The 18,930-nt window shown below is 36.4% G+C and overlaps 1 protein-coding gene across 2 annotated transcripts in view; it reads left to right on the top strand.

Annotated features, from left to right (window-relative positions):
* Positions 1–17,720, top strand: part of LOC101851026 — a 27,680-nt gene extending 9,960 nt beyond the window's left edge. For both annotated transcript variants that reach the window (XM_005094465.2, XM_035968784.1), the window contains 11 exons: positions 1,139–1,274; positions 2,454–2,604; positions 3,162–3,351; positions 5,312–5,432; positions 6,837–6,943; positions 8,883–9,042; positions 9,437–9,556; positions 11,540–11,619; positions 12,346–12,473; positions 13,247–13,310; positions 14,720–17,720. In XM_005094465.2, the coding sequence (XP_005094522.1) occupies positions 1,139–1,274; positions 2,454–2,604; positions 3,162–3,351; positions 5,312–5,432; positions 6,837–6,943; positions 8,883–9,042; positions 9,437–9,556; positions 11,540–11,619; positions 12,346–12,473; positions 13,247–13,310; positions 14,720–14,839 (1,377 nt within the window). In that variant the 3' untranslated portion in view covers positions 14,840–17,720. The remainder of the gene's footprint in view (positions 1–1,138; positions 1,275–2,453; positions 2,605–3,161; positions 3,352–5,311; positions 5,433–6,836; positions 6,944–8,882; positions 9,043–9,436; positions 9,557–11,539; positions 11,620–12,345; positions 12,474–13,246; positions 13,311–14,719) is intronic.
* Positions 17,721–18,930: the final 1,210 nt, after the last annotated feature.

The following is an 18,930-nucleotide window of genomic DNA, read 5'->3' on the forward strand; positions in this document are numbered from 1 at the left end:
GCATAAAAATGATAATTCAATCCATGATTTTGTAAAATGCTTGCTAAGGGCTGTGTATATAGTGTAAAGAGCACTGGTCCAAGAACGGACCCCTGTGGAACTCCATAATCGAGCCTGACCTGCTTTGAAAAGCTATTTTTAATTTGCACTGACTGAACTCTTTCTAGTAAATATGACTTAAACATGAAAGCACAGTGCCCGATAAGCCAAATGAGCGCTCAAGTCTTGTGAGTAGAATAGAATCTACTTACCCTCAGGATGGAGAAGATAACAGACCATTTCAAAGTGGATAGTTTTTTTAATGAGTTTTCACTTTCACCACACGTCCTGTACAATATAATAGCTGTTTGATGTGATCAATAAACAGCAAAAGTTTTTCCTGTTCCATTTGGAGAATATTCTATATATTTGTTTGCTGAAATGCAAGTGTATGTTCTCGCTATTTCACTCATTTTTTTGTATTTAGCAATAAACAGAATTTGATAATACTACTAATCAGTTTATACCTATAACATGGATGATGATGGACATATATATATATATATATATATATAATATATATATATCAGAGTGATTTTGTTAAGGTTTTTTTTTTAATCAATTTGTTTTTATTATCGATTTTTTAATCGATTTTTCTAAATCAATTTTGTTGAGGCTATACCTTTTTTGTTCTTTAGCTTTTCTTTTTCATTTTTTTTTCTTATTTTGGGGGGAGGGGGGAGGATGGTAGGATTTGAAATTTAGATTTTAAAACATTCTAGTGCATGCCATAGCTCAATCTAATGTATAAATGAAAGAAAAAAACCCATATCACTCCACTCCTTTTTTTCTGCTCTGTGAAGATGACATTGTTTTTCTCATTTTGCCATCTTTGGCCTTCATTCATTACCCATATTAAATGGAAAAATGCACTTTCAAGACATTGTGAGAAAAAATGGTATTATTATTGCATATTGACATTAATTAATTTACTTCTGGCCAATTCTTTTGTATCTAAAATACAGATTAATAGTTGTCCAATTACATTCTACACTACAAGTTAATAGCCCTTTCTGGGTGGAGGATCTTGATCTTCAATTAAGCAGAACTATTTTTTTGGAGAAAATGCTACGTAATTGTGTCCCTATTCTCTCTACAGAGGCACTCATTGACTTTTGAGACAGCAATTGGGACTTTGCACAACATGGCAAAACTTCCAGACTTGAGACAGATGTTCAGAGACCTAGAAGTGGTTACCGTTTTAGGACATTTCCTGGACTATAAAGAGGAGACAAGTGAGGAACGCTGTTTCATTAAAGCAGCAACTATAAGCTGCTTTATGATTTTGACTATGTATCTTCTTGGACAATCCACAAATGGATGTCTTTACAAAAGTAACACTGGAGGATAGTCTCCTGACAATCCCATTGCTTCCCCCCCACCCAACCCCCCGGGACAGTGCCACTGACTGAAGTGTCTCTAGCCATTCCCAAAGGGGGGACATTTCTCGTTCAAGCATAGTAGAATTGTAAATGGGCTGATTCATCATGTCACGCTCATAACTGTGCCTGATCTACAACAGGGAAGTGCTGCTTTTTCTTTCCTGATCCTTACTATTGTCATTTTCCTCTACTTCTTTTGTATGTTTGTCACTCTCTTGGGACCTGCTATTTCCGGGGTGCCTTGATAGTCGAAGCAGACCTTGTGCTGTTGAAGCAAGAGAGGTGAGCAGTCTAAGTCTGATTCCCTGTAAGGACTTCTCTGTTGACACCCACCCCTTGGCGCTCATATGACCTTATGCAGTTGCGAGCGCCATAAAATCCTCTACTATACTACTAATCCCATTGCTTTCCAGCTGCAAACAATTCTTCTATTTGAAAAATAACGGACAGATGTTATGTGCATAAATACAATTAGATTAAATTTTACTTTGGTGTACCATCTCTATTTTGTTTTCTTTCTCCTTTGTAGTCTGCCCTCCACTTTTGATGTCTTTTATATGTGTCGAGTGTGGCCAAACAATTTTGCCTTTTGACATTCATTTGTGTCACAATTGCAGTGCATTTTATCCAGTATTTCTGAGAGCTTTTGAACTGTATCGCAGTCACACTGAGTCTGTCATGAATAAGATAATCTTTAGTATGTCTGTACTCGTCCAATATGCATGCATGAGATTTTTAGGGACTGAGAAAGAGTATGTTTCTCCCTGTTGGAAGAAAGATATATAATATAATTTAAAAGCTTTTGATTTATGGCAACTTTAGTTTAGAAAATGTTTCCAGTTGCATTTTGTGATCATTATTGTTCCAATTCAATGGTGCAAAGCATCACCCTAAGGACAAGATGTCTTACTATTTCAGTCTACTGTTTTGTGAATTAACAGATTCTTACCTATCTTTGTGAGTCTCAATTTTTTTTCATATATTATATATATATATATATATATATCTCCATTTTTTTTTCTTTTTCTCCAGAGGTGACAATGCTAGTGCTATTGACCTTGTCACTCATCATTGATGAGGATCAGAATCATCTACTCATATCACATGATGCTGTTCTTGACCTGGTGATAATGTTGACGGTGCGAGCGTGGAAACTATCAGAACATCGATATGATGGATTTTCGTGAGTAAAATACGACAATTAAGTGGATTTTTTTTCTTCATTGCATTACTTAAAATGATCCTTGTGTCTTAAGCAATTTTTCATGGCAAAGAGGGATGGTTGAAGGGAAAAAGTTATCTTAAAATTTTTCCAAACATTAATTTAATAAGAGTGAGGGATCTCATTGTCTAGAGGTATGGTGTTCGCCTCTCATTAAATAGGTCCCGGGTTCGAAACCAGACAACGGCAAAAATTTTCTTGTCTAAAATGTTCCCCTTTCTCCTCATTTCTGGTTCTCTTCTTCTGCTCTGTCACCAGCTTTCATCTCCTCTTCCCACCCCCCACTCCTGCCCTTCATCTTCATTAGTGAGCTTACAAATCCACACCAGTAGTCAAATACAGGCTGAGAAAGTCCAGTGTAGACCTTGCTAATTCTTAATAACATTTGATAGGAATAGTGGTATAAGATCATTTTGTATTACGTAAATATTACGGCATTCACTAATACTAATTTTTTTTCCCTTCTTTTTGTTATTGTGATTTTTATAAATGAAATTACTCTTTTCTTGTGTCTTTAGGGCAGAAGAATTGATTCAAGGCTTGAGCGGATTCAGCAGAAATGATGAAATAAAAAAACTACTTGTTAACAAAGGTGTGTTGAGCTTGGTTTTGACCATCTTAACAACGGGTGATGAAAAGGAGATTGAGGCAGGTGCCAATCTGTTGTGGCAATTGTCATTTGATGAGGAGAACAAGAGCAAAATAAAGGTGAGACTGTTTTGAAACTAATTCTTTTTTTTTCAGCTTGTTGGTCTAGGTGGTTTTGTTTATTCCGTTTCAAAGGGCTTATTAATTTTTAGCAGTATTGACAAAAGAGGGGCCTTTTGAAGTGCTGGTTATCGACAAAACTAGAGACAAGAGTGACAGATGAGTGTATATGTAGTACCTATGACTCATTGCCCTCTTCAACTACCTGCATTGAATCTGAATGGTTGGGAATGTCTCATCATTTCGGTTCAGATAGTTGTACTCTTCTTCAGATTTGCTCAAAATTTATAGAATACCTTAGTTCATGGAAATGCATACTGTCACCATGATTATGTACTCAGTTTTTTTTTCAAACATGACACTTGAAATCAGTTAAAATAACTTCTTACATTGTTAGTGCTCATACTCTTAAAAATGTGAAGAAGCTGTCTGAAAACTGTTCCCTGGAAGGAGAGAATGGTTAACTCATTTCATGCCCTTATCAATAAAAATAAAGCCATCTGGTTTGGAAACTCACAGTGAATTAGATTAAATTACAACTGCAAGTTCTGTTCACCATTGCTATGTGTTATGTTTTTAAACGATTTGAAAGTTTACTTTGTGCGGAGTAGGGATCCTGTATTTAATTAGTTCCTAGGGGTACCTGTAATTGGTCAATATTATTTTGATATTGAGTCCTGTCTTGAACTTCGGAACACTCACACCTCTCTGACTTATATCAACTATATTTTTTCTTTAAAATCGAACAGTCAGCACTATATAAATAGCACTCCAGTGTTTATAGTGTTGGCTCAACTGCATGTATGTTTAACTAGTTGCTTAGAATAATATGAGTGTGAGTCCAATCTCACTGAATCATGCCTGGATGGCTGGCTTGAAAAACAAGGTGTATGTGAAAGTTGATAAAAAAAACATCCTGGCTGTCATTGGCATCCAAGAGGTATTTGACCATATTCATTCTAAGTAAAATATACCCTACTCCCAGAGAAGGTTTGGGTTATGTTCTGTACAGCTCCACATGAGATCACTCAACTATGTGAGAAGCAAGTATTTAGATTTATTATTTCAACGTTGGAAATTTGATTTCTTGGTCATGGCTTCTCTTTATTCATCCAAAAAATGATCAACATAAAGTATTCCTCACCTGTTGTTTATGGTGTGAAGGTACCTTCATTGATGCAATGCAAGTATGCCAACATAAATATGTCCCAAGCACATGCAGCCCATACTGCAGATTAAGATACCGTACTGCAATATATTATTAAAGGCTAACTTGGTCTGAACAAGATGATATTTGGAGTTTAGATCTATGTAGCCTACTTGCCTGTGGACTGTCAGGTGAAGCATATTGCATTAATATCCTTGTCACTTTAGCTTTGTCAGTTCCATCTTGGATATGTCCTTTTTTCCTTTGTTGTGCTCTCCTCAGTTACGATGTGCATCATTATGTACAGGGTGCATCATTATGTACAGGGTGCATCATTATGTACAGGGTGCATCATTATGTACAGGGTGCATCATTATGTACAGGGTGCATCATTATGTACAGGGTGCAACATTATGTACAGGGTGCATCATTATGTACAGGGTGCAACATTATGTACAGGGTGCAACATTATGTACAGGGTGCATCATTATGTACAGGGTGCAACATTATGTACAGGGTGCATCATTATGTACAGGGTGCAACATTATGTACAGGGTGCATCATTATTTCAAGCTCATGATGAGAGTAACAGAGCATCTTACATTTCCATTATTAAACTTAATTTTAATGGGAAATACAGTCTTGATCATGTTCTGTAGTATTTTAGTATTTTCTTACAATGTAAACTGCTCATTCAGTGTTCAAAGCATTAAAAAAGATTTCATTTCCTTTTAGCATGAAAAAAATTATCGAGACAAAATTTAGAATAACCAATGCGTGTAACTAATATTTGATTCTTCATTGGGTTTTTAGGATGACAAAGAGCTTATGGAGGCCATTGAAACTCTGAGCAGAAAATCATCAAACAAAAAGATTACAAGAGCTTTGCAAGGCACCTTGTGGGTCCTAAAAATGGGAAAGAGAGAAATAGAAGGTAAGGAGTAATTTCCATTCGATATTGGTAAACACCACAGTTACCAAATGAAGATGTTTTCAAATGCTGAACCTTCATTTCATAGCAGTTCCTGTTAGCAAAGGTGCTAATATATTCTAAAGTGAGTGTATAGCAACCTTCCCATGGAATTATTTCATGGTTTTGATTGTTGCTATTGTTTAAATTTATTTCGTGTATTATGCTTGGTATGTTGTGTCACTTTGATGTTCACTCTTATCAGTGGTCAAAACAACTCATGCTTTCATCTGACACTCTTTCTTATCAATAATGTCTTGTATAATATGGGTGGCAGTCTTGGACAATTTGGACTGTACTTGAAATTGCTTCAGTTAACTTGGCTCTTCTCATTGATTTGTAATGTCCTTGCCTGACCCCCCATTGACCCGAAGAATCTTTGACGTAATATGATTTATATTCAGCTCTGTTAAGTGTAGTTTTCATAAATGGCTTTTCTTAAATCTGTTTTATTTAGAATGACCAAACAAGCAAAATTCTTTCTGTCAAAATGACCAAAAGCATTATGAATGCTCTACCGCAAGCTAATTTTCCATACTTCAACTTCAAAGTCCAGATGTGACATTTCCACTAATCATCAAACCTGTGACTTTATCAGTTTGCTTAAATCTAGTATGGTGACAGTCTGCTAATTACAGATTTACTGTTTGGAGCCTCTGTGACTTTAATCAAATATCAGGTTCAGTCGCCATCTTTTTTCTCACATGTCTATATTGCCAAATTAGTATGTTAAAAGTCACTGACTTTATGTCTTCATTGACTATTCATGGTTTTTAATAAATCATTTACAATAAGAATACTCCACGGAGTAGTGATAGAAAAGGTACCATATTTTATATTTTCATCAAAATGGTCCACAGCAGACACTGCATATAAATTCACTTATGTTCTAATCTAAATAGGGTCCTTGTGTATCTTTCCATTGTATCCACCCGCTCTCCCCGGCACTCTTTAATCACAGTATTCGCCAGCATGTCTGTTGTGATATCACTGGTATGAAACAGTGGATAATCAAACCTTTCCTCCGCCTAACACTAAATGGCATAAGATGAAACTTTCTCCATCTCAGGCCAGACCCAGAAAATCCTTTTCTGGGAAATACATACATAATTATTCAAGAGAATCTTCAAGTATCAGTTCATGGCATTGGGTCAATGGGGGGAATTTTTTATCAATAACAACAACGCAGACATCATTGATGTTCCTATATAATTATTTTGTGTGAATCCAAAGAAATCATAGGGCACATGGCTGCTTTACATAAAGTTCTTCAATTCCATACATGCCAGGGAGTTTTGATATTTTGCACAAAGGAATAGCAATGTCTAATATCCGTGGAGCTATGATCAATGTGTATACAACTTTCAGCCCCGCATAAAAAGAAAAAGTTGGCCCAACCTGATTCAAGTACTACATCGAGCAATCTGCATATTATGATAAGCTACAACTGGTCAGATCAGAAGAAACTCATTGAGGTAAATAATTTTTTATTATTTCTTTTTTTACATCACTTTTCGGTTGCTTTGTGGACAAACATGTACTGATACTGCATGAATTTTCAAGTAAAGGGAAATGCAAAGTTTTTCTGCTAATGTTTGTCATTGATGAAAATAACCGCTTAAACTAAAAGTATTTGTGTTGAAAGAGCACTCACTTGAAATTTACATTTGATTTATGAAATTAAAACTTTCCTTTTCATTTGCTTCTATTAATGGAGAGTATTTTGGGTGCTGATTTAAAGTTGAAGGTCTATCGTGTTACAGCACTCTACTGTAAGTTTCACTCAATCGACCACAATTTACTGTGAAGTGCAAGTCCCGCCTGATTGGCCATGCTAACAACAACGCTGGGGACATTGAGGCCAAAAGTGGTGGCGTTTACATCCACAGTGTATAGATGGATGAATTGCTTCATTTTGTGGAGTCATGTAGATGAAAGAATTTTGCAGTGTGAAAGATATTGTAATTGACAAGTAAGTTTGGACTTCAAGTGACCAGCTGGGACTACAGACAAACCTGTCATAACAGAATCTCCCTACTCCCCTCTTAATAAATTCCTCTATAGTTACCTCTATGAAACGGACACCTGCCTAATGCGGAAATGGAAATATAAATTCCTTCCCTTTTGAGGCTTTTTACCTGTCTAAGACAGAAAATGCTGTACCTATTCAGTCCTGATTTGAAACAGAACTATCAAGTTTGTTCCCATCGGCTCTAACCTTTATGCCCTGCCACCAGGCAAGAAAGGGGAGTGAGGGTGTGAGCCCTTAGTGGTGCAGATGATCAGGGTGGTGTGGATGTGAAATTTCACCAGTGCTTGTGAAAGTGCTCGAGTGGTACTCCAGCCTTTAAATTTTCCTGGATAGCTTGAGGCCAGAGGTGTGAAATTAATTTGACCTATTGCATTGTTACATGCATGGGATGGATGTCATTGGTCGACTGTGCGTATCCACCGATGCATAGGGCAAGGGTGGAAGCAAAGGAGATGTTCAATCAGTTCTGTTTTTAATTATTAGATCAAATAGTAGTCCTATGAGATGCAAGCAATGATGGCTATGGGTAAATGGGACGCTCACATGCCATTATCAGAGTGAGAGACGCTGTGATAGCACTTGAGAGATGTTAGGTTTGACCTCTGCTTGCTGACTGGACTAGCGACCCATGATCCCAGTTGCTGGGCCTCTGGAACTCCCTCCCTCTTTCCTTAAATTCTCCTGTCTAAGATGGAAAATGTCTAAGAAGGCATTGTTTTCCGGCTCTCTTGCAATTCCGTCATAGACAGGTTAAACTGGATTTTCAAGAAATCAGAGCCCCCCCCCCCCCCTCCCCTCCTTCCCATCCTGAAACCTGAACACCCCTCCATCCCCCTAACAAAATACAACCATCAAAACATTTTTAATATGGCTAATGACAGTTCCAAGTTTGTTTAAACACAAATGGAAAATGTAAACTAAAGTCCAAACATGTATAAACTGGTAGAGACCTTCATCCAAACTAGTTGGAGGACTGGTTCGGCAGAAGACCTTCGACTAAACAAAAAACATTATGGTAGACCTTCAACTAAATTGGCGTTGTATTTTGGCTTTATGTATATATATATATATATATATATATATATATATATATATATATACATATATATATATATATATATCTATCTATTTTCTTACCTTTTTTTCATATGTATAGACCCAATCACTCTTTTCCTCATACATTTATGTTCCTCAGATCTATGAGACATTAGTTCAAGCTCAAGTTTGTCTTGCCTTTTCTCATGAAAAGCAAAAATCAATCTGTAAAATGATAAAGAATGCCAGTTGGAGATTAAGAAAAGTTTGTGATTCAAGTTTTGAATTAACATCTTTTTTTTCTATTGTAAATCCTGAATGATCTTTCCTTTCTCTCATTCTCTCAGGTTCGCGACTCTTTGAAGTCACGAGGTTACAACATGTGGATGGACATTGATAACCTCAGCGGCTCCACCCTTCAGGGCATGGCAGAAGCTGTGGAGCAGTCAGAAATTGTTCTGGTGTGCATGTCGGAGAAATATAAAGAAAGCCCAAACTGCAGATCTGGTAATTCAGTCTAGTATAACTGCAGGCCTGTAGATTTGTATTGCTGGAAGTACAAAGTGATCATGAATATTTTCTCGTTTGTTCATATTATTTATGGAGATATTGGCTAAACCATGTCCCAAAATATTTATTTGACCCACTTTTTATTCCATCAGTCTTTTCCATACGACCACAGAGAAATCAAGATTTTTCCCCAGGTTGATTGCTTAAGAAAGAAATTGAAATAAGTAGACTCTAGCTAGCATTTTATTTAAGATTTTCAACAAATATTTGATTTCTAAATATTTATCAAGTCTTTCTTAACGAGCATGTTGACTAACAAGATAAAGATTCCAGGAGACGGCTACGGTTGTACATAACTGAACATTTTCTTTTCTGCGTTCTTTACTTTCAGAGGCAGAATATGCTTTTTCTTTGCAAAAGCCAATCATCCCATTATTGATGCAGCTTGAGTATAAACCAGATGGATGGTTAGGTATCCTTCTTGGGACGAAACTTTTCTTCAATTTTTCAGGTTTGGTTGAAGTTTATTACTGAACTTTTTGTATTGCACAGTTGATGTGTCGTCAGTATGTGGTATTCTGTGTTCATAGTGGCAGTGCAGCATGTTTGTTTAAGAAATGAAACCTTAGATTCAAAGTCCATTCTAAAAAGATTGGAACCAAGTTAGTGAAGAAAAATGAAATTTCTGAAATAAAGTAAGCTTTGGAATGCTTTCTTTAAAATTCCAGTTGCTTTTACACCGTCCCAATATGATTCAAACAAATTTATTCTCATGTCTCTGAGAATGTATGAGCTTTAAAGTACAGTAGTCTCCGCCTAAGAATCCACCGTTTACGATCCCAGTGTGTTAAGAAAACAGAATTTTTACTACGCAAAAGTCACCCTTAAGGTCCCACTTCTAAGAGCTACATTTGGCTAATATCCTGCATTTTAATTCCTAATTTATATTTTTTAAATCCCAAGCCAGTGCAGCTGATCAACCAAACTGAAAATTGCAATCTTGAACTGTCCGTTGCGTCACAGATCAGCCACTCCCATGGATGTGATTACATCCCTTTTGTAAATCTTAATGAAATGCTACAATGTTCGCCCCAGACGGTATCACACCAAGGTGTGAGCTCGATGATGTGTTTGTTTTCCCCAAACTTTGCTCTCGCATCTTAGCTTTCCTCCTAACCTTTCATTGTACACTGAGTGGGTAAGGGGTGGTCACAACACAACGGTGCATTACGTCAGAGGTGGGGGGAACTCGGTCAGAGATGGAAAGCTATAAGTTTTGTACAGGTAAAGGGCAGACCAATAGGATCAGCGAAGATCTTAAGACTCATGATTGAATTAATAATAAATGCATGCCTCATGCTATTGTGATTGGTCATCAAGGTTGAACACTCTTTGTTTGCCTTAAGTCATGCCTTAAGTCATAAACCCACTCCAGGGAGTCACATCAGTTCATTTCAGAGTAAGGGAGGATCATTTCACCGATTTTGGGCCTGACCATGCGTGACCGTGGATTCTTCCCTTAGTGCGTCGGCTACAATCCTGTTCACTTAAGATCTCGCACTTTCCCTGCTCCGGAGCACCGGAATCTTTGGCGGAGACTAATAATAATAATAATGGATTGCATTTTAATAGGGCATATCCACTTATGCAATGCTCTATGCGCTTAACATGATACATATTATGGATTTACAAATCAATTTTAAAGGTACATAGTGTTACATACTCATGCAAACACATATTCACTCACGCACGCACCACACACACATACATACACACATACACACATACGTACATATGCACATACGCACATACAAACTCACAACGATCTACAGCTTGGATGCATTCTGTCTAATCGAAATATGATGAAAATAGATATGATTTTAGTTTCTTCTTTAAAATTTCTAGATTTTCTGCTTCTCTGATAGTTTTTGGAAGCCTATTCCAAACAAGTGGGGCAAAATATGAAAAAGAGCGTTGGCCATATGATTTGTAATTTATTTTCGGCTTAACAAGGGTTGTTTTGTCACTTGATGATCTGAGCGTTCTAGGAGGCACATAGGGTGTTAAAAGCTGTTTTAGATAGTCCGGTGATAAATCATTTAAACACTTGTAGCAAGTTAAACAGATTTTATATATGATACACTCTTTCACTGGGAGCCAGTATTAAAACATATTGTGAAAAATGTTCTGGCTCCTTGGGATAAATAAAGCTTTTCTTCCATTTTTCAGGTATGCATGTTGTTTTTTACCAAACTTTTTATAATGTTACTATTGATGCCCCTCCAGTTATATGGTACTGTATTAGTATGTTGTAAATTGCAATGCTGTAATCTTTACGAGATGAGACCTCAGATTCAAAGTCAGCTCAGAATAAAAGTTTGTGATGAATCTTGCTATCTCTCAAACAACCTTGCTTTTGAAAATTCTTGCTCAAAATTCAAAGCAGTTGTTTTCACACCATCCCAATCTAAAGCAATATTTTTGCCTTTTCCAGGAAAATATCCGTTTGAAGAGAAAATAAATGACCTCGTGAAAGAAATTGGACAGAGAGGAAAGTTGCTGGAAGTTCCATCTGTAAGTGACTATTTGAAACCGCTATCATATTCATGAGTTTTGAATTTCGCATTTTGAGACATGTCAATTGTTTTAAAGTAGTTTTCCTAAAAAATATTTTAGCATGAAATTTAATGGCAGCATATTCAATCTTGTATTTAATGAATATGGGTTTTTTTTTCAACTGTAAATATAAAGTTTAAACAGTATTAAAAATGTCATGCCTTTTCTTTTCAGAGTAGCCTATACAGTGTACAACAGCAGTTTCATTTGATAACTCCACGTTAGGATTTTTCTTGTTCACAAAATATATCAACCAACCACAGTTTTGTCAGAATCATTTTTAAATGGCGGTCTTTACTTGCAAGACTTTTCAGCATGTTACATTTTCAGGGCTTTTTAACCTTGATTACCAAACGTATTTGACACCAAATTTTGTTACGGGCTGGTTTTGGGATTTTAACAAAATAATCTTACAATTAAGACATCGTAGTCGTGTTTTTGCCCTTTTTGCCAGATGAGATTTTTTTTTCTTTCAAAATATTGTTTTTATTAGTGGTACTAGAGGTCATACTGTATTCAAATATCAAATTTTAAATCAGGTTTCTTGTACTAAGTTGCTGATTTGCTTTGTCAGAGTAATGTGCTCATAATTGTAAGGCTTGTTAATGTTATTCTAGGCTCAACGTTTTACAATCATTTCTGCACACAACTATTTTGCACACATGTCCTTAAAAATTTAAACAGGTTGACCATCCAGATGGTGCCATAGTAAAGGCAAGTGCAGCTCTGGTCTCAAGCCCACCACAGTCTTCAGCTTCAGATTCAGCAACGCTTAATGTTGTAGACTGGATAACGGAGAACAAATTGGGAAAGTAAGTCATACTTTGCTGTTCAATCATTCTCTAACCACATTTGTTTGTAGAACTTTGCAGACCAGCTTCAATCTGTGCAAACTCATGGTACTCTACATTTTTACCTGCCTGTATGGAGCTGGGATTGAAACCATGTAATATATATAATATATTACTGTATGCTTCCAAGGAAGCTGAGATTGTTCCTGAAAGTTTTCAGGTCTGCTGAGGTACAGGTAATAATAAAGATTGTAAAGCGCATAGAGCATTCTGTTGAGCTGGAATTTGTGCAATACAAATGCAGTCTATTATCTATCCTCTTCATGCCCTGATGTATGTCACAGTTTGTTTAAATAATCAGAGCCACTTTTCAGGGCAGTGATTTCTTGGGGAATATATTAATGAAACAAGAAAGCAAACTGAAAAATGAGGCATGGTAAGATGACATGGCACCTAGTGGCTTTGTCTTCATTCAAAAAAGCTATTCGAAAAAGTAGGGGAGAAATGAAAAGTGTTTATTAAAAGCTGTGATGGAAAAAAACAAAAAAGGGCAAAAGTATTCCACGTACTGAAAAAATCACTATCCCTTTAGTAAATTGGCACTCCATATGGTACATAGTATTGTTCTTAATTATTTTTTTTACTTTGAAGTAATTTTTACCTTTCATTAATTTTATAAATGTTCATGTTTGAGAAATCTCAAAGTAGGCCTATATTATAGGCTGTGTTCCAGTAGCATCAGAGCATGATTTCAATTCCATTGTAAATTTGAGTTGGGTTTTTTTCTCTCTCAGGTATGCATGCCTGAGAAGTCTAACCAGTGAACAACTACTTTTCTTGAAAAAATTGTCATCAAGGGTAAGATTTGTGCCTGTTTACCGAGTGGATCTTTAGTGTTCTATCAACATGGTTCTTCTGGTATTATATTTTGTAAAGCATGTTTAATAGCATTTAATCAAAGAACTGCATGTCACTTTTATCTGGACAGGCAAGGAACCCTCCACCTGTAGTCAAAACATTTCATTGACTGTAAATCTGCCACTGTGATGTCATGGTCAATTTCATCAGCCAAAATTTCATCCATGATTGAGCCCCTGTTTCGGATCCATTCTTCCGCTCATTAAATCAAACCAGTCTATTTCTGGTCTTGAGATTTCAACATCTGCAAAAGCTAAAGAAATGAGTGTAAGTGCATGTGTGTTAACAGAAATGAGAAAGTTTTTTGCTATTGTCTTCATTCTCAAATCAAAATGTCTTATCCAGGCTCGGAGCCACCATTTATAAAAAATCAAAAGATCCTCAAAAATTCCTTTTATTTTCCATTGAAGAAAATGATACTCTGGACTGTGAAAAGGAGAATCATGCTTTTGTGCTTGGTGCAAGATCCAGACCAATACATCATCCAATGAAAAACGAGGTCGAGGCCAAAGAACCAAATCTATTATATGTACTCTAAAATCGAGGGCAAATTTTTGCTCCTTGCCAGACAAGCTTCTGCTACTTTGGTACGCATGGTAGAGAGTGTATCCAGGTATTTCTTTTCATTTTGTTTTTCAAATAAATTATAACTATAAGTGACTTAGTAGGGATGCAGCTTGGGATGTGTTTTGTTTCAAGGGTTACTTACTTTCTGCACTATTCTATGTCTCAAAAAAACGGGTAAGGATCCACTTCTTAGTCAAAATGTATGACATGTAGATATGTATATATTTTCGGGAAAAAATGGATCAGCTATCTTTTTTAAAAATTGGTACTCAAGAAAATATTCAGACAGCGGAAATCAATGAAATTATTCAAAGGGTAGCCCCTCTTGCTGATGTACAGTGGTATAATGTGCTCATTACCTACCCACCCTCATCCTCTCACAGAATAAATAGTATGAACAACATTTTTTTTTAGGCCCAGTGCCATCTAAAGGATCTAGCCCACACTGATTTGGCCAGTTGACAGCAGAAAATTTATCCACAAATTGGAAGAACTTCTCAGAGGAATGAATCATCCACATGCCATGTGTATCAAAAATTCTTGCCTTAAGTCTTTATAAATGTGTTGGGCTTTCTTCTTAGACTTTCTAGATTACCATTTTGTAAGAGTCTCTTTCCTCTTCACTTCATCCTAAAATTTTTCTTTTAAAAAATGGTATTGTACAAAACCACATACCTATTGTACATTATAAGCCTACTTAGAGTTCATTATTGTGATCGATCCATGATGAATAATTACTGCACTGCTAACATTTGGCCTGTTGCTCATTTTCTCTTTCTCAGGCTCCAGAATTTTATTACAGTTTTATCTTGGATCTTCTGAGTGGAAAAGTTAGTGAAAGTGATTTGGCTGGGTTAATTGCCATTACTGGAGCAGTTGAAAAAATTAAAATATCAAGATGATCAAGTCTTCTCAAGAGCAGCCCATTGATAATACCTTGTTTTCACTTCTGAAATTAAATCCCCCATTGAAAAGGCACAGGCTGCTATCACGTCTTTAAACAGGATTTGGGGGACAAGGGATTCTCACTCAAAGTAAAGCATATATATGATTTTCAACTCAAATGTTAAGTTTTATTGTATGGAAGTGAGACATGGAATGCATCTCAGACTTGCATACAATGAGGATCCAGGTTTTCATCAACAAGTATCTGAGAAAGCTAATGGAGATCAGATGAACAGACATTGTCACCAAGGAGGAAGTAAATAGGAGAACAAGACAGAGCCCAGTTGAAGATGAAATGGGAAGGAGATGGTGGTCATAGATTGGACATACCGTCAGGAAGCCATGCAGCTGCATAACAAAGAAAGTGTTGGATTGGAATAAACAGGGCAAGAGATTAAGAGGAATTGGATCACGTGGAACCTCGAGAAAAGTCACAGAGAATAATGTACTAAAAAGTGGAAAGACATGGAATAAGGTCAAGAGGCTAGCCTGAGATAAGGAAACATGGAAAGTGTATGTCTACAGTGAGTGAGAAAGGCAAAGATGATCATTATTTTACCCGTCATTACCTGAAGTAAGCTTTTCTTTTCAAACGATTAGGGTACAAAAGTTTATCCCAGTAGATTGGCAGAGCCTCTTTATTTTCGTCTTATGATATCCCAAAATTCTAAGATCATGCTCCTGAAAGACTTAAGGTGAAGGCACTAAGTACTTGTAAAATTTTATATTAAAAAATACTGTTTGGCTCAAAATTCCTGTAACTTTCTCGTACAACGTCTTACGATTTCAAATCCCTCTTTATTCTATGCATTGCAACTTCCCTTTTAAAACGCTCTGAAAAAAATTCCAGTAGACCAAATTAACACAATAGAATTTTAAGTCGTTTCATCATTCCTCTCGGCTGATTCTCACCCTTTCCTTTTTTTTTCTCTCAGAGTAGCCTACCATCGTCAATACTCTTCTTAAAACATGCTTTCAATTAACTGAAAAGATCCCTTCTGTCCCACTTCCTGTGAACAGCGGGTTGCAAGAGAATGGCTTTGCTTCATGGGACAGGGAGATGAGATATTGGAAAGCTAACAATCATCCTAAATTTAAAATTTAATGGTCATGCCCTGCTTTTTTTGTTTTTTCTTAGAGATTGTCTTTATAATGTGCAGCTATGATTTATCAACTCCACGTCTTTTAATTTGTTTTTGTCCTTATACCTGAGTAGTAGTGTGGAAAACCATAAAGTTAACAGCTACAACTTCCCGTGAACTTTGTTCTATGTGGTCAAGGGAACAATCTGAGGTTGAAAATAAAGTATAAAGTTTCCTTCTTTTTTTTTTTTTTTCCAAAGGTTGGAAGCTGTGATTGTGTTAGGAATTATAACTTTAAAAATATGTTACACAAGGCCTAGCATCTGATCTGAACTGTAAACAGTAAGAAAGGAGTCCCCCTTCCTTTTTTGTTCTTTTCATTAGCCGTCTACTTATCATGAAATCTGCTCAGCACAAAGAAATTCTGTGATTGTGAAGTTTGTTTGATCAAAGTTGTACTGTATATTCTTGTTATCAGACTGACAGTCTGTTTCATATGTGCATGTTGATATGCTTGACAAACTAACAAAGCAGTCAGAGTCTCTGTCAGAGAGAATAAATATCAATGACAGATGCATTTGATGCAGTTCAATATTGTCCTTTGCTAAAAGAAATTCACAACATGTTCATTTTCACCTACCCAGAGAGAGCCCTTTTGTCTTTTTTTCTATCAACGCACTACTTGTTTGTTTGTATGTGTTACATGATCTGAATGGAGGCTGGAATAATGAAGTACTGCTTAAAGAGAGAATTAAGTATGTAAAGATCTCTTGTCAGCATTTGTAGTTTCAGAATTGGGAAAGGAAACAGCAAATTATAATTCAATGTTACGCAAGGGAATGGGAGGTCATCATATTGTCGAGGAATACAGGTTAACGAAGAATATTGATTAAGGTTCTCCACCTGCTTAGCTTGGTTCCATCAAAAATGGACGTTAGGAGATCCAGTCTTTACGTAAGCCTACAGCTTTGAAAGGAGAGCTAAACCCATTCGATACAATAGATGTACCAGTTTGGCTTAGCTGATCATGAGAGACAATGTAAAGTTTTGATATTGAATCCAAGTGAGGTTTAAATTGTTGACATTGCTCCTGGAATAATTTCCTCTTCCCTTTTCTGAAGCTTAGTCAGAGCTCCTAATGGTGCACTTTTAAAGTCACTTAAATTGTAAGTTACTTTCTTTGTGGTTATCTTCATTATTACACATGTAAAAAAGAATTGAATTCTCACATTTCTCTCTATTTGTACATTTTCTTTTTCTCTTCAGTGCCAATAAGTATTTGTGATATTAAAAGTTATGGAACTTTGTCTTTACAACAAAGGGTAAAGCTTATAATTCATTTGTTTCTTCACTAGCAAGATTTCCATGTATTAGTCATTATAATTCAAGTACATGATGTTCGTGCTGTTTCAGGATCAGGAAAGCTAAATATTTTTTTATTTCTTTTCTAACTTTATATACACTTTATTTATGTACTGATTCAAAAATGCTCAATTAGTGATAATTATATATAGCCTTATATGTTTTCAAGTGCTGTATATGCACTTTCATTCTATTCTTCATTTGATTCAATTTTAACATGTATGCATCTGAACGTCCTTCTGTATTATGTCTGCCTGTCTATCAGTGCCTTTTTGTCTGTCTCTTCCCTCTGTATAGAGGTCATACAACTCAAAAAGATGAGAGGGTTGCCCTGCTGCAAATGTGAATTTTAATACAACTCCTCAATTTTAAATAGTTGGTCATGGAGCCACAAGTCATGCTTACTGCTTCTTTTTTGTGTTTGTTCTTCTTTATTGTGTGACTGATGATTTGTAAAAGTCCCATCATTTAGGCTATTTGTGTGATTATGCCTCCAGTCTGGGCTGAATGCCAAACTTGACCGCACAATCTGTTTGTACTCAGTAGCCTATATGTTATCATGATCTCATTGCCAAGATGTTGGAAGAAACAATGATTAATGCATGTATGTACTAAAATAGTATGAAACAAACAAAACTGAACTCTCTCACTCTCTCTCACTCTCTCTCCCTCTCTCTCTCTCTCTCTCTCTCTCTCTCTCTCTCTCTCTTCTGAGGGTTCTTGAATTGGGTTGTTTTGTGGAGTTTTCAAGACTGTCAGCCTTAAATTCGGTATGTCCTGCCCCTCGAATAGCCTGCTACATGTACATGTAGTGTCGACAGGGGCGACCCAAGCACTTCTGTTTAAAATAAAGCTTCGTATAACACGATGCATCCCAAAGTACAACCCCCCCTCCCCGCCCCCACCCGCGTGAGGTGGAAACGGGACAAAGTAGAGGATTATAGCTGGGGAGAACCCGTATTCGTCCAACAATAATTTTCATTCTTGCATTTCATCGTACCCGCTTTCGTCCCACCCGTTTTTGCCCCACCTTGATTTGATTACGACTTATAGATTACTGCAATTGCCATTCCGATTCGAAAATGCGTTTTCGATGCACGGAGAAAAGACATTGTTTATTATCACAACAACAGGGGGGAGGGGTGGAAGTAGGTTTTCGTAAAGGATGACAATTTGTTTAAAAAGTTTGCAGAATAAATGTCTCTGATATAATAGTTTCAATAATAATCCTAGTGAAAAGTATCTTGCTTCAAATCTTTTATGAGTACAGGGTAAAACTTTGTACATCTTTCATAGTCAATCTACCACTGGCTCATGAGATGATAGGCTAACATTTCCAGCTAACAGCAGAGAAAAAGTCTTTTGTGAAATAAGCCAATCTTTATACTTCTTTTAGTTCTTATCTTTTTAGTTCTGCCGTGTTTTGTTCTCCGCGTCTGTAGCTCTGGCCTGTCTGATGCTTTAATTTCGAGCTGTTTTGATTTACCCATCCTTGCTTCTTCATAATCAGTCAAAGACATAAGGGTGAGAACTTGTGAATGTGTCTGCAAAATGTCAATGGAAGGAAACTTTCATATCCGTTTTCTGTCTTTCTGTGGTTTCCA

This window comes from Aplysia californica, unplaced genomic scaffold (genome assembly GCF_000002075.1).
Source record: "Aplysia californica isolate F4 #8 unplaced genomic scaffold, AplCal3.0 scaffold00082, whole genome shotgun sequence".
NCBI classification, from domain to species: Eukaryota; Metazoa; Mollusca; class Gastropoda; order Aplysiida; family Aplysiidae; genus Aplysia; species Aplysia californica.